The 23,033-nt window shown below is 42.9% G+C and overlaps 1 protein-coding gene and 1 pseudogene across 2 annotated transcripts; both read right to left on the bottom strand.

Annotated features, from left to right (window-relative positions):
- Positions 1-41: 41 nt before the first annotated feature.
- On the bottom strand, positions 42-17,804 carry SLC51A (solute carrier family 51 subunit alpha). Of its 2 annotated transcripts, XM_032630174.1 has the most exons (9): positions 16,951-17,687; positions 16,233-16,327; positions 5,119-5,273; positions 4,264-4,337; positions 3,695-3,853; positions 3,037-3,148; positions 2,603-2,749; positions 979-1,084; positions 42-426 (listed from the first exon to the last, which is right to left on the bottom strand). In XM_032630174.1, exons 1-9 carry the CDS (start codon positions 16,986-16,988, stop codon positions 269-271), a joined length of 1,044 nt encoding a protein of 347 aa, XP_032486065.1. In that variant the 5' UTR covers positions 16,989-17,687; the 3' UTR covers positions 42-268. The 2 variants fall into 2 exon arrangements, with proteins under 2 accessions (XP_032486065.1, XP_032486066.1); XM_032630175.1 differs by lacking the exon at positions 2,603-2,749 and having other exon boundaries at positions 16,951-17,804.
- Positions 17,805-22,805: 5,001 nt separating this feature from the next.
- Positions 22,806-23,033, bottom strand: LOC116752638 (annotated as a pseudogene).

Raw genomic sequence — 23,033 nt, forward strand, 5'->3', positions numbered from 1 at the left:
AAGCTTTGTGGGCTAATAGTGACACACACAGAGGCAGTGTGCCCAGTTGTAGAACATCAAACTCCATCCTGTTTATTATAAAACTTAAAATACCTTCCTCAGGCAAGATCCAAAACAATTTCATCCTATTGCATAGTTCACATTCGTCTCTACAGTCAAGTGTATACCATTAGCCAGCTTGCTCTGACAATGGAATCCATCCCCATTTGGTCAAAGCTGAGGAACAGTAAAGAAATCTTGTGCCCATCTAATGAGTGCAGTGTCTCTTTCATTGTCCAAGCAATCCACCTCCAGCTTTGAGGTTCAAATCCAGGTTTGGAGAAGAGAAAGGTTCATATCCAACCTTGTCGTCTTTCCTTCGGTAGTATATTCGTGTGAGCACGGTTATCAGAAAAGTCTCCAGGATGAGGAGGTGGCAGTTCATCACTGCAGCATGGGGCAAAATATAATGTAGATTATACTAACTTATAGAGGTGGTATACCACTAGCAGCCTTGGCATATGAGTTGAACAACACTTTCTCTAATTTGTCCTCAAACCAGGACCTAGAGATACTAAGTTGTCACAAGTAACATAGCAGGTTAATAGTAGAGCCAGAACCAGAACTTGGCCCTCTACCTCCTGCAATTTGAGGCTAGCACTAAACATTTCTTTTGCATGTTTCATCAGCATGACTTCTGCTTCCTAACCACACCCATTGCTCTTCCTGGAGCTGAGGGTTGAACCCATGGCTTCCTGGGTTGGCCATCAGGGCTGGCCTCAAGCTGTGGGATTGCAGCTCTCCTCTGTGTGATCAGAGAGGTCATAGTCTGCTTAGAGCTTCTGCTGGATTTCTTGCAGGTTCCTTTCTCAGTATTCTGAGCAGAACATTCTGAGTATTCTGAGATTGGCTGGCCCAACTTCCGTTCTAAGTTCCTCTCCTCCCTGACCTCCCCCTCTTGCCCATCCTGGAATAGAATAGGAGCTCCTACGTGCTCACCTTGAGACCTGATTTTAGAAGAAAAGGGAGGCGAACAAGCAATCTGCCCACCGTTGGCCAAGACTGAGAAGATGGATGGCTGCAGGGCAGTCAGAATAAGGAGAACCTGAAGAAGAGAAAAGAGAAGTGAGGGTAGGGGCTCAGCATCCCCGGCACTGAGGCCGGCTGGCCCACTGCTGTGTTTGAGATGTGTCTTGTACTTGCCCTCTCTGAGTACACTTTTCTGAAGCACAGCCTCTTCAGGGCAGACTTGGCTTTTCTAGGCTTCCCCACAATAATCATGGGCAGGCTAGGCAATCACAGGGCTTTTACCTGCTAGCCTGACCCTGAGTGCTTCTGGGGCCCTGATCCTTTCTGTGCCCCTTCAGTCCCTTACTCCATTTTAGGCTCTTCTGTCCTCTGTCTTCCTCTGGACCCTCCAATTCTACCTACTATGTGCCTGTAAGCGGCACCTGCTTAGATCAAATGAGAATTTATGTGAAATCACTGTTGACTGTAAAGGAGTCATTGTGCCTTGGGAATAGGAGAAGGGCCCAGCAAGGAGACAGAAAGAATGAAGTGAGAAGGGAAACAATATTGGGCTAGAAGTCACTGCATTTGGTGGAAAGGTTATCTCTGGGCTTAGAGAATGGAAAGTGTAAAAAGTAAACGTGAGTTTTAGAGAATTGTCAGAAAAGATGTGAAGATGAAGAGGCAGTGTGATAAGAAGAGATGTGGGTCTGGGAGTAGACAGATCTAGGTTTAAATTCCAGTCCCATCCCTTATGAGCCTTTGAACAAGCCCCATAACATCTCAGTTTACTCATTTGTAAAACAGAAATAATAATGACTCAGGATTATAGTGAATTTAAATGTAATTAATGTATGAAAAGTGCCTAGTATGTGGTATAGACACTTCATAGTTGTAGCTGTGATAATGCTGATGTTTCTGGTGGTGACGAACTGCAGGTTTTTAGAAGTAATGGGTAGTAAAGAAAAGAAAAAAGCAAAGGTAAAAGAAATTAAGGTTTGATAATACATGTGTTATGGGTTGCATTGTGTCCCGCAAAAAGATACATTGAAGTCCTAACCCTTAGTACCTCAGAATGTGACCTTATTTGGAAAAAGCATCATTGTTTTGGTAACTAATTAGACATAATTAGTTAAGATGCGGTCATACTGGAGTAGGGTGGGTCCTTCCTTATTCCAATATGACTGACATCCTTATAAGAAAAGAGACACAAGACACAGATGTATGAGGGGAGAATGCCATGTGACATGCCAGGGATGCCAAGGATTGCTGCAAACCATCGGAAGCCAGGAATAGTCAAGGACGGGTTCTCCCCCACAGTTTTCAGAGGGAACACGGGCCGCTGACATCTGGCCTCCAGAACTGTGAGACAACACATTTCTGTTGCTTTAAACCATCCAGTTTGTGATATTTTGCTACAGCAACGCTTGGAAACTATTAAAGCACAGGAAAGCAAAAACTGGGAAAGGGCAGGGATTCTTTTCCAAATCTCATCGGAAACCTAAGGCTTAAGAAGATTCCCGGACCCACTTTTATCCTTTATTAGTCTCAGCTCCTAACCCCTATTATTTGTGGCTCATTATTAACCATCTTTTCTCTCCCAGGGTATAGTTACCTGGAACAGAACAAATTTAGCTCCTATGTTCTGCTCGCCCAGGTGCAGCTTGGCTTGACGAAAAAGGATGCCCAGGGTCCACAGAGCTAACAGGGTGGACACACCAAGGAAAACGTTGATCCATAGAGCTGTGCTCTTCTCTGAAATCTGGTGGCAGGCCAGAAAGTAGTCAATGAGGAAGCAAGCCCTTTTCTCCTTTTATTTCCCCTCTCCCATGGTGGGAAAGGTAAAAAAGCCCCAAAGCCTTGGCCCCTTCCCATTTCTTCTCTCCCCATCAGAGTCCCTGAGCCTCTACTTTTCCACAGCCACCCTGTCCTTGGGGCTACCCCATTCCTGGGGCCCTGAATTAGGGGATATTGGCTCCAGCTATTCCTTCTAGAGCTCACAGGTATTTAATGAATCTTGGCCTCTGCTGCCCCTTACTCCTGACTTACATCTGCTGGGTCATAGATGCCATCAGGGAGGAGAAACAGGCCCACCAGACTCAGTGTTATCTTGAAGAAGGCATACTGGAAGGGGCCCAACATCAGCAGCTGAAGCTTTTTCCTGAAGTGTGAAGAGGGTTAGGACCATGGACCCACAAACCACCCCCAAGAAGACCTTCCAGCTCCCTCACCGGGCTCCGCCATCATAGACATCAACATGGTCAAATGGATGGGGACTTCGGAAGAAGCCAGAATGTTGAGAGAGTTGGGAACCCTCCTTCTTGCGTCCCACTCACCCTCAGACCAGAATGCTGCCTTTGAGTAAGAACTGAGTGTTGACCCCAACCTCAATAACCGAAATAGACGGAAGGGGAAAGTAAATAGTCCAAAATCCAGTTTGCTCTGTGTGGTAAAGTTTGTAGGGGACAGTGAGCTTAAGTGATGAGAACTTTGGAGTTCTCCTTCCTCTGCTCCCCTTACCCCTGCGTGGGTGCCCAGTGTGTGGACCCTGGCTGCGGGATGCCCACCCTTTCATCACTGGGTTTGTTCCATAAAAGCCTAATTCCATGAGGCTTGAAGCAGGGCTGAGAGAGCCAGCAGAGGCTCTTGGGAGAGTGCAGGAAGAGGCTAACCTGTTCTTCCAGGCGGCCTCTCCCTCCCACCTTACCTGGTGAGCATGAGTTGTGGGCAGCAGGGGCAGCAGCAGCAGCAGGGGCCTGTGTGGATCATCACTGGGGTCTCCTTCAGTGTCCTTACTACTGCCTCCTTCCCACCAAAGCCTTCCACCATGACCTGCATCAGCAGGTAAAAGCACATCGCATAAAACCTGGAGTTGGGGGAGAGGTGGGCCTGAGAGTACACAGAAGGGGAGGTGGCAGCAGCTGATAGGACAGCCCTTCCTGCCAAAGAAAAACAGACTGCAAAGGGGCCAGGGAGAGGTGGGGCTTCCTGAGGGGATCAGGTAGGGGCTAGGCGTTTTGAGTGTGTGACCCAAGAGGAAGTGAGAGAGAGGACAGGGTGGGAAGAGGGCAATTTCAGGCTGTGGGAATGAAATGGTGCCTGAGGATGAACTGGAAGTTCAAGGGCTCTATTTATGATCAGTTGGTTTGCACGGATTTATGGAAGGGATAGGGGATAAAAGAAGACAAGGACTCTGGAGTCCTGGGGTTGAGGGGAGCAGAGTGGGGGACCCCAGAAGGATATCCAGTTCAGCTGGGGGCAGGGCAGGACACTCACGAGGTTATGGCCATTTCCACGAGCATGAGGGCACGAGGGATCCAGAGACCAAAGCAGCAGAACACAGACACTACCTGCTTGGAGAAGAGCAAGGAGCTGGTTAGGGCAAGGAAGGAGGCTTCGTGCTCACCTTTTACAACAAGGGCTCAAGGAAGCAAAACCTAAACACTCGAGGCACCATTACTTCAAAGTGACCAGCTGGAAAAATAACTAGTTAAAGTGACCTTGAGTCAGGGGGCTCTTTTGAAGACTATCTCAACTTATATCACTGGGGTAAGAGTAGGTCAGTTCATCTTTAAGATGTTATTAGAGCATCTGATGTCTTGAGATGACCCAGGCAGATGTCATCTGGCAGGAAAGGACTTCAAGGGCTTTGTTCTTCCCCCCAAACAGACAGAGCTCACCACATGGAAAGAGAAGTCCCATTTTATGACCTGGGAACATGCCAAAGACCTATCTAATAGCTGTGGGAGCGAGTTAAAAAGACCTATGACAAGTGTAGAGTGAGCATGACCCCATGGGAAAAGGTTCTTTTCCTCCTACCCTCTGAGGAACAGGGAGTTGGTGTGTCCAAGAAGGAGGCTTGTAATGTTGTAGCAGGGGAGTAGCGAGTGAGGCTGCTGGTGGGCTGAGAGGGTTCTTCAGCTGTTTCTGTGGCTCTAAGATATTTCAAACGCTCCATCCCACTGCCTGTTGACCTTCCAGGCATGGGGTCTTGACTGCAGATATCAGACTAAAACCCTTACCCTAAGGTGGTAGAGGAAGGCAACTTGAATTGTTGAGTTTAAAGGAATCCTCAAGATGGACCCTGCCTCCCCTCCAGTCCCTCCCAAAAGGTAGCTACAGGGCCCTCACCGTGGGTGCAGAGCTGCTCCAGAGCAGAGTCTTCCTCTTGATGGGGCAGTAAGTGTTCTTGTATAGGTAGACAGCATCCTCCAGGAAGATGGCGACTGAGCCCAGGGCAAGCAAGGTCATGATGACTGTGAGAGAAATTTCCACAGGGCCCGATGCTAGAGTTGAAAGAGAGGGCAGACTCCAGTGAGCTGAAGATCAGGACTGAGGAGCAGAAGATGTGGGCTTCCTCATGTGGATCTAAATTGCTTTACCATATCTAGAATGACCTGGTCTAGGCCCCCTCATGCAGAAGATGGGCTATTTCTTAGATCTAGAGTATCCAACATGTGACTAAGAAATAGTCATTCTTCTGCATTCATGAGAGACTAGACCAGATAATTCTAGGTATGGTAAGGCTTATCTGAAGCAGGATATAGACACCAAACAAGTTTGTACATAATTAGCAAAAATTCTAAATTAGGAGGTCAACAGGGTTTATTCAGTTTTCTATTTCAGTGTCAGGTGTTTTGCTAGCAGAACAGGGACCAATTAACATTATAATTAAAGCAGAATATAACTCTTGATTTACTTTAGAGCTGTTTAAATTTGATTTCAAAAATTATGTCACAAAACTGGGACATAGGGAGGGACTTTAACAAAAGAAATGGGTATGAGTAAAGACTCCAAGGACATATGACCCACGTTGGCCTCACACTTAGTCTCACATTAAATGTGGCCCAGTAGCTCTCTTTAGTGTTTATTGAAGTCATTTGAGGAGTTGTTAAAAAGTAGCTGTCCAGGCCCTATCCGCATAGATGCTGTTTCAACAGATCTGGAACAGATCTGGGATGGACCCAGTAATCCACATTTTAAAAAATCTCGCCTGATAATGGTCAGAGGATAACAAACAATTTTTCAACAAACACCAGTGAAGCCTCTCTGGCCTCACCATTGCTAACAGGAAAACATTAATAGAGTCACAATATTTGTTTCTGAACATTTTCTAACCAATGCAACAATTAGTTTTAAACAAAGGGTTCTGTGTCCTCAGTGACTAAGCCTGGACCCTCATTTATCCAAGTCTCTTCCCTAGTTGGCAGACTCCTTCCTTTCAGCCACTTAACTGGCTAGATGACAGATGAAGTGGGGGAAGACTGCCAGAGTCCAAGCCACTGTCTTATTACATTGGAAGTAAAGTATGAGGAAGGCATTGGCTGCTCTGCCCTATGTTTTGGTGACTGGGGGCAGCTCAGGCAGAGGTATTAATGCTGACACCAAAACAGGGAGGAAGGAGTCCATACCACAGTAAAGACTTGAGTTGTCATCTGGGTCAGTCATACCTGGTGGCACCACAAGGAGCAACCAGGACAAAGGTGAATTTGTCAAAAAATATGTTGATCCTGGTTGTTCTTATTTCAGGGCACACATTTTTCTCTCTGTTTCTGTTTACTTTAGCCAAGAGGCCTTTACCTCTGACCACAGTTAGGTCTGTGACCAATCCAGAGGACCTGCCATGGGGAAGGTGGCACTTGGATTCCAGGTCCCAAGTTGTACTTCTGAAGTCAGTAGTAAGCTTTTCCTTTCTATTACAGGCCTCAAAAGACAGGACTGTGCTATTTTTCTTCCCTCCTCCCCATTCCTGCCTCTACCCCACCTCCACTTAATTAGGATACAGCCCTCTGGGTGACCAAATTACTGGCTTGGCATTGCTGTTGCTGTTTAACTCTTGCCTCTTTGTCAATTACCTCTACAGATATTGCTCCAGTAGGCTCTGCAAATTTTAAACATTAAGAAAACAAAACAAAACAAACAAACAAAAGCCAAAAAACACCTGATTGCAGTCCTTTATTAAAAAGAGACTTTACCTTCCTTCCTTGAAACTTTAAAAATATAAACATCATGGGGTGGGGGCTGACACAATTTCACCCTTATACAATAAAAATGTGGATTTAAAACAATTATGATTGTTTTATCATGAGATACACATAAAGCCTTCCATATATCAAAATAATTCCAGATAGATTAAAGAGATAAACCTTTAAAAATCAAACAGGGAAAATTGAGAGAAAGAAAAGAAAAGAGAGAATTGTATCTGCATCAAGACTTTGGAGAGGCAAAACCTACCTAAGCTTAGGTGTAATCCAAGAAATCACAATGAGAATGATGGTCAAATTTGACATAAAGAGTTTAAACTTCTGAATGTTAAAAAAATATATAGGCAGCAAACAGACTGGGGGAAAGCATGTTTAATAAATGTGTACACAAGTTTAAAATTTTTATTACATGAAGAAAATAACAAAAACAGAAGGCTCTTGCAAATGGGAAAATGATACTAACACAGTTCAGGAAGTGGGAAAATAGTCAACCTGCCTAGCAGCCAGAGAAGGCAAAATAACAGTAATATATTATTTTTTGTTTTATTTAAAGATAATGTTTCTAATATTATTAATAGCCCTACATTTTAAAAAACGTAAATGTCCAACAATACTGAAATTATTATGTAAACTACTCAATAGAATATTATGCAGGTGTGAAAAATTTGTGCATACCATAAAAAATCTTTGCAAAGACTATGTACTAATATTTAAAAAAATATGTTAACACTGTTTTAAAAAACAGAAAAACTTATTAACAGATCCACACATTTATGGTCATCAGATTTATGACAAAGGCTTCACTACAATTCAGGGGGAAAGGATAATTTTTGAGAAAGTGCTGGGTTAATTGCATCTCGTTTAATATGCAAAGTGATAAAAAAGAACACTGACCCCTCCCTCACATCATACAAAAATACCTAAATGTGAAAGTTAAAACAATAAAGTTTTTTTGTGGTACGCGGCACTGCCGTGGCCTCTCCCGTTGCGGAGCACAGGCTCCGGACGCACAGGCTCAGCGGCCATGGCTCACAGGCCCAGCCGCTCTGCGGCATGTGGGATCTTCCCGGACCGGGGTACGAACCCGTGTCCCCTGCCTGGGCAGGCGGACTCTCAACCACTGCGCCACCAGGGAAGCCCAACGATAAAGTTTTTAGAAGAAAACAGAGAAGTATACCTTAATGACTTTGAGATAGGCAAAGATCCTTTTAAAATAGGACACAAAAGCACTAATCATAAAGAAAAAATATTGATAAACTGGACTTCCTTAAAATTAAGAATTTCCATTTGACAAAGAAAACCATTAAGACAATGAAAGGGCGTGCTCAGACCGAGAGAAGATATTTGCAATACAAATACCCAACAAAAGACTCGTATCCATAATATATAAAGAATTCCTATCAGAAAGAAAAAGAACACAATTTTTAAAAGTGAAAAAGACCTAAACAGTAACGTTTCTAAAGAAGATATCCAAATGTTCAAGAAGCATAAAAAGGTGCTAAATATTAATAGTCACTGGGGAAATACAAATGTGAGGTGCCATTATATACCCACCAAAAGGGCTAGAATTGCTTTTAATTTTAATCATCCTTTGACCGATGATTCTAAGTGCTGGTGAGGAGGAGGAACAATTGGAACTCTCACACATTGCTATTGGGAGTGGTGCCACCACTTTAGAAAACAGTTTGGTAGTATCTATTAAAGCTTAACATTCACCTACCCTGCGACACAAGAATTCCACTCATGGAAACATATTTAATAGAAATGAGTGCCTTAATCACCAAAAGAATGTTCAGAGCATCATTGTTCATAATGGCCCAAACTGGAAAAAGTCCACATGTTCTTCAACAAGAATACAGATATGGGCTTCCCTGGTGGTGCAGTGGTTAAGAATCTGTCTGCCAAATCAGGGGACACGGGTTTGATCCCTGGTCCAGGAAGATCCCACATTGCCGCGGAGCAACTAAGCCCGTGCGCCACAACTACTGAGCCTGCGCTGTAGAGCCCGCAAGCCACAACTACTGAAGCCCGCACGTCTAGAGCCTGCGCACCGCAACGAAGAGTAGCCCCCGCTCACCGCAACTAGAGAAAGCCCGCGCGCAGCAACGAAGACCCAGTGCAGCCAAAAATAATAAAAATAAAAACCATTGCCCTTTACTGTATGTAATTTATGACTAAAACAAACAAATCTTTATGTGAACAAAGCAGAATGCAAAATTAGCAAAGGGAATTTCCCTGGCAGTCCAGTGGTTAGGACCTGGTACTTTCACTGCCAGCGGCCTGGGTTCAGTCCCTGGTAGGGGAACTAAGATCCTGCAAGCTGCGTGGTGTGGCCAAAAAATAAATAAAAATAAAAAATAAAAATAAGTAGCGTGGTAAAATTATAACCACATTTAAAGGATTTGGGGAGAGAAAGGTAGAAAAGAGTTGATGGAAAGAGTGGGGCCCTAATATCTTTATCATATAAAATGGAAAGTGAAGAAGTACTGTCCATAGTTGGCAGAATAAGAAATAAAATATAGGTATAGTATATACAGCTATACAGATAACCAACTAAAAATATTGACATAACTATGTGGAAAGAGTGGAAGAAGTTTGGTGCTAAGTGAATTAAACTTTCATGTGTTATAGAGGCAGCTACAGATAATGTCCAAAATTGATGCCACAGGAAATAATGGTAATTTGAAGGTAACTATCAGAATAATCATCAGCTAAAAAAGGAGGACTTCCCTGGCGGTCCAGTGGTTAAGACTCTGTGCTTCCACTGCAGAGGGTGTGGGGTTTGATCCCTGGTCAGGGAATTAAGATCCTGCATGCCGCGTGGCATGGCCAAAAAAAAAAAAGAAATGAGAATAAATAGGGCAGGGGATAGTTGATTTTCTTTAGTAGCCTTTTTGTACTATTTAAATTTTTAACACATGTTAATGTGTTACTTTGATAAAATAAAAACATTAAAAAATCATTGCCTAGAAAAAAGCCTAGAAATTAATTAACAATGCTGTCTTTGAGTGATGATACTGTGGGTGGCTTTTGTCCTCTTTCTTTTCCAATTACTCTATAGTGAATACGTATCTTATAACAAAAAGTTTTTTTAAAAACACATACTTTGCCAAACAGAATGACGTGAAAAAATCATATGATGTCGTGCTTATAAAAACAGGACATAAAATTGTAGTATAGTATGATTTCCACTAATGCTAAATAAAAGCATAGAAAACAGAACTCACGCTATGACATTTGCAGTGCTGGTCTTGAGTGGTGGGACCATACATTACTGTTCCTCTTTTCACTTTTCTCTATTTTCATACTGACTTCATTGAATTATTTTTACAATAGAAATGTTTAGTTAAAAAAATACAGATAAAATATAAAGTCCAGATAGGCAGAAACCAAAATTAATTCAGTAGATTTCTAAAAACCAACATCCATTGTCGGGAAGGGGCATACCGCTGCAGGCTTCTCCTTGTGGGATTCCCCCACCCCCTACTTGACTCTTGTCCTCATCAGCTCACTGAGAGCTGAGAGTGGAAACAGCCCTTCCAGAAGCCAGCAAGTGTTCACTGTCCTTGACTGTTCCCCCTTCTTGAAAATCTCCCTCCCCTTGACCCCCAGAACCACAGTTCTCCTGATTCCTCTCTTGGTCTCTGACCCTAGGTCTCCTCTACTGATTCCTCATCCTCTCCCGCACCCTGCGTTCTCCAAACTCAATCGCTCCCTTTCGCCTCTTCTGTTTATTGAGGTTTAGGATTTCCCTACCACTCCTCAGCCTCCCAACAACCACCTGAGCTGTTTCCACCTCCAGAACCTTTTGGTACTTGGCTTCTGTCAGTTCATCTTTCCTCCCTGAGCTCCCTGTGGCGGGCTCCTTCCTATCACTGAGCTCTCTGCTCAAACCCCCCTCCTCAGCCAGCCTCCCTTGAGCGTCCAGTATGGTGTTACCTCCTCTCCCCCAAGCTGCCCCCAACAGTTAGGTTATTTACATATTTATTTACTTGTTTGTTGTCTATCCCCATCAGAGTGATGGTAGTATAAACTCTGTGAAGGCAGGGATTTTGTCAGGCTTGTTTTCTGTTCTATCTCCAAGTGCATGGAACAGTAACTGTGACTATTTGTTGAATGAAAGAAATGACCCCATGAGAATTCTTATTGTCATCTCCATTTTATAGGTTTTTTTCAGGAAACTAGGCTTAGGGAGTTGAGCACCTCACCCATGGTCACACAGCCTGGAAGTGATGGAGCTGGGATTTAAACCCAGGGGTTCCTGACCCTAAGTCCATTCTCTTCACCATTACACATGCTGACTCTTAGTGTGTGTTCACATAGCTATGGAAGGGAATGTGGAGTGATATAAACGATCAAATGCAGCCCTAAGGTTGCTTAAGTTGATGAAGGTGGAGGTGAGGCATATTCCAACTGTTCAATATGGAAGTGCTTTTGCAGTTTCTTGTATCTGCTGGCTTTGGTGCTCATACTTGCAGCATCTACTGGCTCTTGTATCCACTTCCATAGCACAAAAGTATGAGAGAGAGAACTTCCTTAGCATACATAGCCCGACACCACTACTCTACTTCAAATTCATCTATCTTCTTGGAAGATTGTCCTCTATCTTTTTTTTTTTCTGCATCTTAATAAATATTATGGAACAAAAGTATCCAGTGGCACAAGGATCTTTGGAAACACTTTAAACAAGGTTAAACATGTTTCTTTCCTGTGGAATATACCAAGTTTTAAATCTGATTTATATTGTTAATTTCCAAAAGGAGGTTACAGAATATAGATTTTGCAAAACTTATTTTTCTACAGGCTCTGTTTTCATGGAGCACTCCTTAGGATTAGTATTCCAAAGAACACGTTTTGGGAAATGCTTGTCTAACTCACCTGTTTGAATACAATTATACCTTTAGCAACTAGCAAATTTCCCACTGTATCTGTAACAGTGAAGATTACTTTTTTAAATAATGAAAACAATATAAGAACATTAAAATTTTGAAAAAAGAGTATCACCGTAATCCTAGCTAGTTCCTAACCAAAAATTATTTTCATTTTTGCATAACGTATTTCCATGGAAGTTAAGAGCATAGGCTCTGAATTCAAAGTAAAATTCCATTTACTCCATGCTCTATAATCTTGGGCAGGTTGTTTATCCTCCAATTAAACCTCTTAGCATGGAATGTAGTATTTGCTCAGTAAAAACTAGCTTTAAAAAAGCATCCTGTTATATGTATAACGGATTCACTTTGTTATAAAGTGAATGTTAACAAAGTAAAGTTTGTTACTAACACACCATTGTAAAGCAATTATACTCCAATAAAGATGTTAAAAAAAAAAAGCATCCTGGTTAAAGTTCATACATATTGTATTACTGCAATCATACTGTAAAATTTTGCATTCTGTTTTTTTCATCTAACATTTCATCACAGCCTGTCAAAAATTATTTTTAAAATTATTAAGATTTAAAAAATAAATATAGTAATAGAGCAAATATTAATATATCCATAATCCATTTTAAAGAATGTTATGATATTGCCAACTTTGCTTCAAAAGTTATTCTTAGAAAAATAAAACATTACAGATGTACTTGAAGGCCCCTGTATATACCTCCTGGATCCTTTTCACTTCCCTACCTCACCTCCCAGGGCTAACTACTATTCTGAAGTTGAGGTGTATCTTTTCCTGTATGTTTTAATTTTTTACAATATATGTACATACTCAACATATTATATTGCTTTGCACTATAAAAAAATCTATATAAATGGTATTATCCTGTGAAATGCTTTTCCACTCAACATTGCTTTCATGGTTGTTATTATTTTCATTGTGACAAACAAATGTTACCATAAGCATTCTTAAATGTGTCTCCTTGGCATGTACAGGAGAGTTCCTCTATTCAAACACTTAGAATTAGAATTGCTGGGTTGTAGGAGATGAGAATTTTCAGTGTTAACGGTATCTAATTGCTCTTCAAAGTGGTTATACCAATTTGTACTCCCACCAGCAGTCTATGAGAGTTCACAGTTCACCTTAAATTCACCATCACTTGGGATTATCAGACTTTCAGTTTTCATCTTTGAGAGAGTAGTGAAATGTTATTTCATTGTTTAACTTGAGGTTCCCTAATTCCTAACAAAACAGGTAACCTTTTTGTACCTTTATTGGCCATTTGGGTTTCCTCTTCTAGTATGAATTGTATGATCATCTATTCTACCTAATTTTTACTGGGTAATTTTTCTTATACTGACTAATCATCCTTTGTTGGCTATAAGGCTTGAAAATATCTTCTCCCAGTCTTTGGTTTGGCTTTTAACATTGTTTATAGTGTTTTTAGTTGTACAGAATTTTGTTTGCTTTATGTAGTCAATCTTTAAGATCATTTGTACTTTCTTGTGTTTTATTTTAGAAATTATTCTCTACTTCCAACTATAAGGATATCTTTCCAAATTTTCTTTTGTAAAAATGTTTGCATTTACATTTAGGTACTTAATCTATCTGGATTAAAGCTATATTGGAGTTATTTTCATGTTTATTTTCTTGCCATAGGGACAGGCAATTGTCCAGCATCACTCCTCAAAGAGTCCATCCTGTCCCACTGATGTGTATACCATCCTTTCATATAGCAAGTCCCCAAGTGGCCATGGGTCTATTTCTAGTCTCTCTATTTTATTTCATTTTTCTGCTTGTCAGGCCCCTTGTGAAACAGGAGGGAAGGGGGAAGGACACAACCTCTAAAAACCATAGCTCTTGAGGATGTGACATAAACTGGTTAGAAACAACCAGGTCCAAGATAGTGGAAGATTCAACTTCCAGTGCACCTTGAGCCTCATTATACACAGATTGTAATATATTAGCATATGCTAAATGGCACACCCACAGGTGCTGTGACAGTTTGGAGGCCAACCATAAAAGGACAAAAAATGAGCGGTGCCCCAATTCCTGGAAATCTCTGCCCCTTCCCCAAAATAGTTGGAATAATCCTCCCACTAGTTAGCCTATGAAATTACCCAGCTCACAAAAACTAATCACCCCATATTTCAGGGCCTCTCGCCTTCTGAGATGTGTCACACTCTGTCTATGGAGTGTGTAGCTCTGTAAATAAATCTACTTCTTACCTATCACTTTGCCTTTCACTGAATTTCTTCTGTGCAGAAGCATAAAGAACCTGGGCTTCAGTAAGTCCTGAGACCAGGCATGTGATTTCAATGAAAAGACAGTGGGGAACTTCCCTGGAGGTCCAGTGGTTAAGAGTCCTCTCTTCCACTGCAGGGTGCATGGGTTTGACCTCTGGTCGAGAAATTAAGATGCGACATGCCGCTCAGTGTGGCCACAAATAAATAAATGTTTTTTAAAGGAAAAAAAAAAAAAGACAGTGGGTTCAAGTCCCAATCTGAGTTGTGTGGTTGCAGTTATTACATTATTGCTTTAATTACTCTAGTCTTGATATATAACCCTTAATATCTGGTAGGGCACATACCTTCCTTACTCTTTATCAAAATTGTCTTGGCTTTTCTTGGTCCTTGACTCCCACAAATAAATGTTTGGATCAGTCCATTAAAAAAATAATTGTGTAGGGATTATAATTGCAATCATATCACAGGCATTTCAAAAACAGATTATTGAAAGTTTCAATAGTTCTTCCAGAATAGTTCTTTCTTAAATGGCATTTAATTTAAGGAATAACAGAGTTTATAAATGAAGGAGGAAGGGGTTTCACCACATCCTCCAATGGGCACCTCTTCCTGACTCTCCTATTTCTGTCAGTGTCATCACCACTGTCCAGATTCTCGGAGTCATCTTTAGAGTTTCTTTTTCCTTCACTTACCTTGTCTAAATATTTACCAGATTGCCTGCTCTTTCTTTGGATTGCCTGTATTTTCCAATCTTCCCTTCCTTTCCCTGACACTGATCTGGCTCAGGTTTTGCCCTTCCTGCTGGGCTGGGGCAATAACCTCCAGTTTATACCCCTGATTCTCAAGGCTCTTCTTCCCCAAAGTCTATCTTGATTGCTGATTAATGATCCTGAAACACTATCCAGCCCCTCCCAATCTCAGAGCCCTTGTCCGCTCCTTCTGTCTGCGGGATAAAGTACAACTCCTCTGCCTGACACTCATCAGGCCCCACCTTACCTGCCCAGCCCTCTCAATTGTCCCCTGTTTCCCCACCTGTAACCTTGACTCTTGCCAGATCCAGCTCCTCAGTGTCTGGAGAACCTGCCTGCACCTTCTATCTCCACCCCAACCCCAGCCGTGCCCACCACCGGCTCTCCACTTTCCAACTGCTACCCACTCCAACAGTTCCACTTGGGGACAAGGCAGCTCTCCAGACTACCAGGCTCAGGATGGTCTCCCTGCTTTGAACATCCTTGGTGCTTCTATTTGCACATTTTGTAGCAAAGCAATGTGAGATCCATTTTCATTGTGTGAGGAAGGATTTCCCAATCTCAGCACTGTTGACACATTGGCCCAGATAATTCCTTGTCCTGGGGACTTTCCTTTGTTTCCAGGGCAACATCCCTGACCTCTATCCACTAGATGCCGGTAGCACCCTCTAGCTGTGGCAACTGAAACTGCCTCCAGACATTGTCAAAAGTCTCCAGTGGGACAAAATTGCCTCTGGTTGACAATACTGGTGTGTTGTCACGCAGTAGGGAAACCAAATAAAATGTGGATGGGAGCCACATTTGCTTTTCAAGATGCTAGGGTCATTTGATTGTCCTGTTTTACGTGTCCAAGGAATAAACAGAGTCCCATCATCTGCCTTTTCCCTTTCAAAAGCAATTCAGTAATAGGATCTAGTTGGCCAACACTGTCAGAATACTTTTACAGGTTCACCTAAATTTTCAGAACATTATTCATAATAACCATCCCACTAGAACTGTACAGACCCTCTCCTGAGGAGGATGTTGTGCACACCTCAGGGGCATTCTGTGGGGCTTTGGGCACCAGCTTGAGTCCCTGGGTGGCCCTGGGGTCTGAAAAATGCTCCAGACCACTGTCCCCAATTTGAGCTGGGGAGGCCCAACATGCAGCTTTGTCTGTGGGCCATGTTGTTGCACCTCTCTTTTGGCCTTTTGTCTCCTCTAGGAGTTGTTCTTCTCCCAGGTTTTTACCATGACAGACAGACACTGGGCCAGTCATCTTCCCAGGCCCTCCAGGCTGGCTAGCTCAGGACCACCTCTCCTCAGCTCCTCTCAGCTTTTCTGACTTCCCCCGGGATGTTCAGTTTTTCCCTCCTTTCAGTTCCCTCTACAGAGGGTCCCTGACTCACCTCTCAGAAGTTGGGCTGCTGTGGGAGGGTGAGAGAAGCAGGCAGAGGGAATGCTGTAATTGGTTTTCAGTACCTCCAGAAGATCTGCCGTGTACCTGGAGAGACACCAGCGTGTGTTCAGAATATGAGGACCTGGGGACGGGGAGGGTAGCAGAAGGGACACCAGCAACCTGACATTCCCTCAAATACTCCTGGGTTCAGGGAGCTTGTCCATCTCCCCTCAAGGCCCTGACTCTTAGAGGGAATGGAGAATTGGCCTGGGTCACTGTGTAAGGCAGGCTGCCACCTAGGCCATGGGTAGGTCTGGCTGCAGTGCTCAAAAAGCCCATGGTCCATTTTCTCCACTTCCGTTGGGACAGAAGCCCAGAGGTTGGCTAGGGAGAAACCGCAGGGTCCCAGAGAAAGAGTGGACCCTTAGTACCAGGAATGGATCTCCAGCTGGTCAGGGCTCTGTGCATGCCCCTCATTGCCCCCACCTCTGGGATCTTTCTCTCCCTGGTTGGTGGCCACAGCCAAGGCTCTGAAGGGTCATACACTCGCCCTACCCCACAGTGTCCCTGAGGACCTTGTGGGATGGCCAGACCATTATTAGTCCTGGGTCATTCTGTGTGCTGGGAGCCAAAGGGCCCTGAGAGGGAGGTAGGGACAGGTCAGAGTGAGAGGGGCCCCTGCTGCTTAGCAACCGGCTCCTGGTTCGGGGCTTGCCTCCCTCACTCACCTGGGATCAAGCTTTATCTGAGTCCTGTCTGGCTCCATTGTCTCCTTTTTCTCTCCGGCTTTCCTTCCCGGCAGGCACTGAGGACCCAGGAGGGACAGGCAGGCGTGGGCCCCGGGGAAGGTGGCTCCTGCCGGCTCTGCTGCCTGCGGGACTGGGCTGTGGGTTGGTGGAGTGGCTGGGTCTTTCCCTCTGGCTCTCTCCCTTCTCAGGCCTCCGTGACCACAAGCTCCTATCTCAGAGTTCACCGCAGAGGAATTTGATCCCCTCGGCTGGCTGGTTGAGTTCCCTGGTTCCTACTCCTCCCTGTCGGTAGGTGTGGCCCCTCCTTCCTCCCTCCCACAAATGCCTCTGGCCGCCCCTTGCCCCCAGCCCGCCCTCACCCTCCATCCCTCCTAAGGAGCCTTTTAGAGACAAAATCCTTGGTCCTCCGGGCAAAACCCCCTGGTCAGCAACCCCCTCTCGCTCAGAATCTGGCTGGAACGCTGGCTCTGTCCCCCTGAAGATGGAAGTCAGGGCTGAGGCCTTGACTGTGTTGGTGCTGTTGGCTTGGAGTGTGGAAGGGAGGGCTAGCCGGGAAGTCCAGACAAGGCCCATGTGGGCTTCCCAAAGCCCAGCCCACAGCATCCTGATGACAGGCTCATCCAGCCAAACAGCCCCCCCCAACCCCTGAAGATGCAGCAAATGGGGAGTGGGGGAGGGTGTATTTAAGAAGCAGAGTTACTGAGTGAGATTTCTGGGCATTTTGACAGATTCTGAAAAACCGCCAAATTGTATGCTTCTGAACTATTTTATTGATTGGTGATTTCTCTTCTCTCTCCAAGTAGATTTAAACCTATTTAAGGCCAAGCATAGTACCCCTAAGTTCCCAGCACAGGACCTCACACATACTAAGTGCTCCTTAGAATTGGTTGCATGAATGATAAAATAATAAAATCATAGCAACAGTAGCTAATGTATATTGAGCATCCATGCACCAGGTGCTGTAGGAATTGCTGCATGTTCCTTATCTCATTTAAACCTTACAATTACTCTTATGAGGTAAATGCTATCTTTATTCCCATGTTACAGATAATGAAACTGAGGCTCAGAGGCGTTATGACACCAGGTTGGATAGAAAGACATGGAGGTGTGGAGAGAGGCAGAAGGGACATGGGTCAGGGGCTGTGTTGAGGCTCAGATGAAGTTTTCGATAGTAAAAAAAAGAAAGAGAGAAGAAAAAAGGCCCATGAGAGGGTCAAGAGAATCAGTTCTGGGAAGGTAGAGAAATCCCCCCGCTCTGGGCTGGTAAGTAAATACAATCAGAGGAGGGAGTTACTGATGTGGCACCAAGAAGACTCCCTACTCCTGTCCCACAGCACCTCAAAATATCTCCTGAGTTTCAAGAAGAGCCCTCTCCCTCTTTCACCCTTCTCCTAAAGTACAGTTCTCTGGACAGGACAATGTAGTGATCCAGGAGTCTCAGGGGCCAGTTACCTCCTAAGGTAGAGGTAAGGGCACAACACATAAGACAAGGGCACTAACCTCCGGAGGGTCAGTCGCCTGGGCCCCACCCTAGCAAGGCGCAGGCTGACTCAACTTCCTCAACCATTTCCACAGGAGTGTTCCATCTTCCCTGGGTCATTCATCTCTAGCCTGGTGAGAGGCCTTGAGCTTAACTGCCCAGAGCCCTGAACTTTAGACTTCCCTATAGGAGAACACAGTGTGCTGATGTTCTCTGAAACTTCTTTGGGACAGAAATGGGGGGTCGGGGGTGGTGGAGGCAGGAGAGGAGGTTTGAAGAGCAGGAGGGAGTTGGAAAGGGAAGACTGCTGGGCTGACACTCATGTTTCCGCAGCCGGGCAGCAGGCGCTGGGAGGCCCAGGGGAGACTGGCTAATCCTCAGGATGGATGATGATGGAAGGAAGAATGGCAGGGGGTTGGTGAGAGGGAGGGCTTTAGTGCTGATGTGGTACTTCTGTCCGAACCAAAGTCCCTATCTTCTACACAGTGGGACCCATGGATTAGTTAAGGCCGAGCCATCCATAGCTAAGGCGTATCAGGAAGGTGACCTGGACCAGCCAATCAGGTTCTTCTCTTGCTAATTTAGGACTGCTAGCTGTCAAACACTGATTTTTAGAATCAAGAGCAACAAGTTCTTTGGATTTCCCTGGTGGTCCAGTGGTTAAGACTCCGCGCTCCCAGTGCAGGGGCCCAGGTTCGAACTAGATCCCGCGTGCAGCAACAAAAATCCTGCATGCTGCAACTAAGACGCGGCACAGCCAAATAAATAAATAAATATTTTAAAAAGTAATAACCTATTAAAGAAAAAGAACGAATTCTTCACTTCATTTTTCTTTTTTTGGGTTTAATTTTCTCCACAAAATCATATGGTAACATGATAAGACATCTATCACTTCAGTTTTGGCTTTCTCAGTGTAAGGGTAATTTTTGAAAAAAAAAAGACCAACCAACCATAAATTTCATCAGTTTTCCCTAGTGCTCCTCAATCATTTGATATTTATTTATTATTTTTTTAAATACCGTATTTCTTCTTTTTAAAAAAATTTATTTATTTTCTTTATTTCTTTGGCTGTGTCGGTCTTAGTTGCAGCACACGGGATCTTCGCTGAGGCGTGTGGGCTTCTCTCTCAGTTGTGGTGTGCGGGTTTTCTCTCTCTGGTTGTGGCGTACGGGCTCCAGAGAGCATGGGCTCTGTAGTTTGTGGCACTCGGGCTCTCTCATTGAGGTGTGCGAGCTCAGTAGTTGTGGCGCGTGGGCTTATTTGCCCTGTGGCCTGTGGGATCTTGTGAGTGTGTGTGTGTGTGTGTAATGTCTTCATATGGCTTGGGTATCATGGTAATATTAACTTCATATAATGAATTAGGAAGTGTTCTTTCTTCTTTCCTCTTCTATCTCTTGGAAGAGTTTGAGAAGGGCTGGTGTTCATTATTCTTTAACGTTTGGTATAATTTACCAGTGAAGCCTTAGGCATTCTTTTTTGAAGAGTCTACCATGTTATCAACCTTATTGATATCCCATTCTTCAATTCTAAGCTGTTTTAGACTAGCCCCTTATTGGTTGATTACTTTTGGGGTCATTTAAATAATATTATCTCTTTAAAAAAAAACCCAGAATAAATAAACGAACCAAATCAAACCAAAACCAAATAGTTTTGGTTTGGTAACCAAGAGGTTACCAGAGGGTAAGGGGCGGGAGGGAGGATGAAATGCGTAAAGGGGATCAACTGCATGTTGATGGATGGAAACTTTTGGTGGTGAACATGCTGTTAAGTGTATACAGAATTGGAAATATAATGTCCTATGCATGAAAAGTATATAATGTTAAAACCAGTGTTAACTCAATAAAAATACAGTTTTTTAAAATTAAAAAAATTTAAATTGCATTCTAATATAATGCCAATCAACATCATAAGATGCTGCTTCTTTTGCAAGATTTAAAATGTCACTTTGCAATAAGTTGTCATCGTACCTGTACTTGGCATTGTTTTGCATTGCAGTTGAGATGTAAAAGGAAGATGCTAGTATTAAAGGAAAGGTGATATTTGAGTGGGGCCTCATTTCTCATTCATTAGTGAATATTTTTGTGTTCTGATGTTTTTGTTTACTACACAACATCATAAGTTTAGGGATTCAGATGATGACAACTAAGAATGCAAAAAGGCCCCTGAATTCTAAAACTACAAACATGGAAATACAGGGTGCTAAATTCAATAAATCAATGAAAGAAAAAGTCCACAAACAAACTCTAGAGATTAGCACATAGGGTGTTTATTAGGGGATGATTTTGGGACCAACACCTGTGGAAGGCAAGGGAAAGAAAGGAAAGGGAAGGAAGCAGGGCTGAGCAAAGGGAGAAGTCAATCTGTGGTAAGGGCCTAATAAAAGCCTCAGCCAACTGCAAGGTCACATGGGGGCTAGGATGGCCCTTCGGATTTGTCCTGCACTGGGGCAAAGTGTCTGGGCCTTTATAACCTCATGTTGGACCACTCCTTGGATGCAACCTGCCCCTGGAAGGAAGTGGGACCCTGGGTGAGGCAGTTTTCTTTAGGGGAGGCAATCCCCAAAGCTGAGGCTGTTTTCTAGCCACTGGGGGGATAAGATCTTCATTCCTGAAGGGGGTTCTGGGAGGCACCTCATAGTGCTACCCGCAGATCTTAGTGCACATGAAGAACTTAGTATCTGTCGTAAGAGGGAAAGGAAAGCTTATTTGATAAATGATGCTGGAACAACTGATTATAAAGACATGGGGAAAAGACACGATTAGATAGACCTTTACCTTGTATCTTACCCTTACATTAATTTCAGGTAGGTTAAAGAGTTAAATGAAAAAGAAAACAAGAAATATAGTTAAATATTTATCAGATAGAAGGAGGGGAAAGACATAGAAATAAGGTAAGATGATGCTAAGGCAATGATCCATAGATTTGATTATATAAAAACAACAAAACTTTATACACTAAATATTGCATGCAAAATTAAAAGGCAAACAATAATTGGGAACATATTTGCAATAAGCACAACCAAAATTTTTAATATAAGAGAGCTCCTGCAAATCAGAAAGAAAAACCCAACACTCCCATCAAAAGCACAATGAGATACCATTTCATACCCATTAGGATAGATATTGTAAAAAACAAACAAAAACAAAAACAGAAGAAAACAAAAAGTGTTAGCAAGGATGAGAAGAAATTGGAGCCCTTGTCCATTGTTAGCAGGAATGTAACATAATGCAGCTGCTATGGAAAATACTATGGCAGTTCCTCAAAAAACTAAACATAGAATTACCATATGACCCAAAAGATTGAAAGCAGGAACCTGAATAAACATTTGTGCACCCATGTTCATAGCAACATTATTCACAATGGCCAAAAGGTGGAAACAGCCTAAACGTCCATCAACATTTAGGATGAATGAATAAACAAAATGTGCCACATACATACAATTAAATATTGTTCAGTATTAAAAAGTCAGGAAATTCTGATACATGCTACAACATACCAACTTCCAGGACTGCTGAAGCTCAAGGATGAACCTTGAGGACATTATGCTAAGTGGAATAAGGCAGATACAAAAGGACAGATGTATGATTCCACTTTTGTGAGGTGCCTAGAATAGTCAAATTCATAGAGATAGGAAGTAAAACAGTGGTTACCAGGAACTGGGGAGAGAGGGAATGAGGAGTTACTGTTTAATGGTACAGAGCTTCCACTTGGGATGCTGAAAAAGTTCTGGAATGGATAGTAGTGATGGTTTATACATAACATAAGTTTTATGTTATGTATATTTACCACAATAAGAAAAAGAGTTCAGGCAATTCAAAAAACTACAATAAAATGACCTATAGATATATAAAAATATTTAATTTCATAAGTAATTTAAGGAGATATAAATTAAAAGATCAAGTTATCACTTGTCATCTATAAAATTGGAGAAATTATTTTACATTAATACCTAATTATAGTGTTAGTATTATGATATGGGTATGGTCATAATAGTATAAACGTGCACAAACTCTCTAGAAAGCATTTATAAATTATGTAAAATATGTTTTATTTTAAATTTTCTTAAAATGTGACATACAAATTTTATTTAACAAAAGTAACAGGTAAATTCAAACAGGCATTTATATTAAGAGAAAAACTGGCTAGAAGAAATTTTATCTTAACCACCTTATAGTTAACCTACCTGCAGTTGCATTTAACTGAGCTCTGTTGCTGTGAAGAATACAGCTCACGCACAGACATGGATGAACAATCTGTACATTTGTACATTTTCCAAGTATTCACTGAATACTACCTTATATACACATATACATTAAATTTGAAAAAGACTTAATTGATGATCCCCAGATATACTTCAGTTTTGTTGACCTTTTGGAAGAGGTCGTATGAAGCGAAGGTGTGCTTCTGGCTCGTGAATTGCGTAATGAACCCAGCCTAGACTCCCAAGTCTCCTCCACTCCTCTTCAGACATCAGATGGGTTTAGGGTACTTGTTTGGAAAGTTCTCTGGGTAACATGACACGCCAGTACTCGTGGTGCTCATCGAAGTACTTGTCCGAGTAGCAGATCTGCTCATGGGCCAT

Source organism: Phocoena sinus, chromosome 4, assembly GCF_008692025.1.
Source record: "Phocoena sinus isolate mPhoSin1 chromosome 4, mPhoSin1.pri, whole genome shotgun sequence".
Classification (NCBI taxonomy): domain Eukaryota; kingdom Metazoa; phylum Chordata; class Mammalia; order Artiodactyla; family Phocoenidae; genus Phocoena; species Phocoena sinus.

Coding starts and splice junctions, on each gene's coding strand:
- SLC51A (XM_032630174.1), bottom strand. CDS start 16,988: ATGGAGCCAGACAGGACTCAGATAAAGCTTGATCCCAG. Junction 16,328..16,950: donor CAGATAAAGCTTGATCCCAG/GTGAGTGAGGGA, acceptor GTGTCTCTCCAG/GTACACGGCAGATCTTCTGG. Junction 2,750..3,036: donor GCATCTATGACCCAGCAGAT/GTAAGTCAGGAG, acceptor GCCTGCCACCAG/ATTTCAGAGAAGAGCACAGC.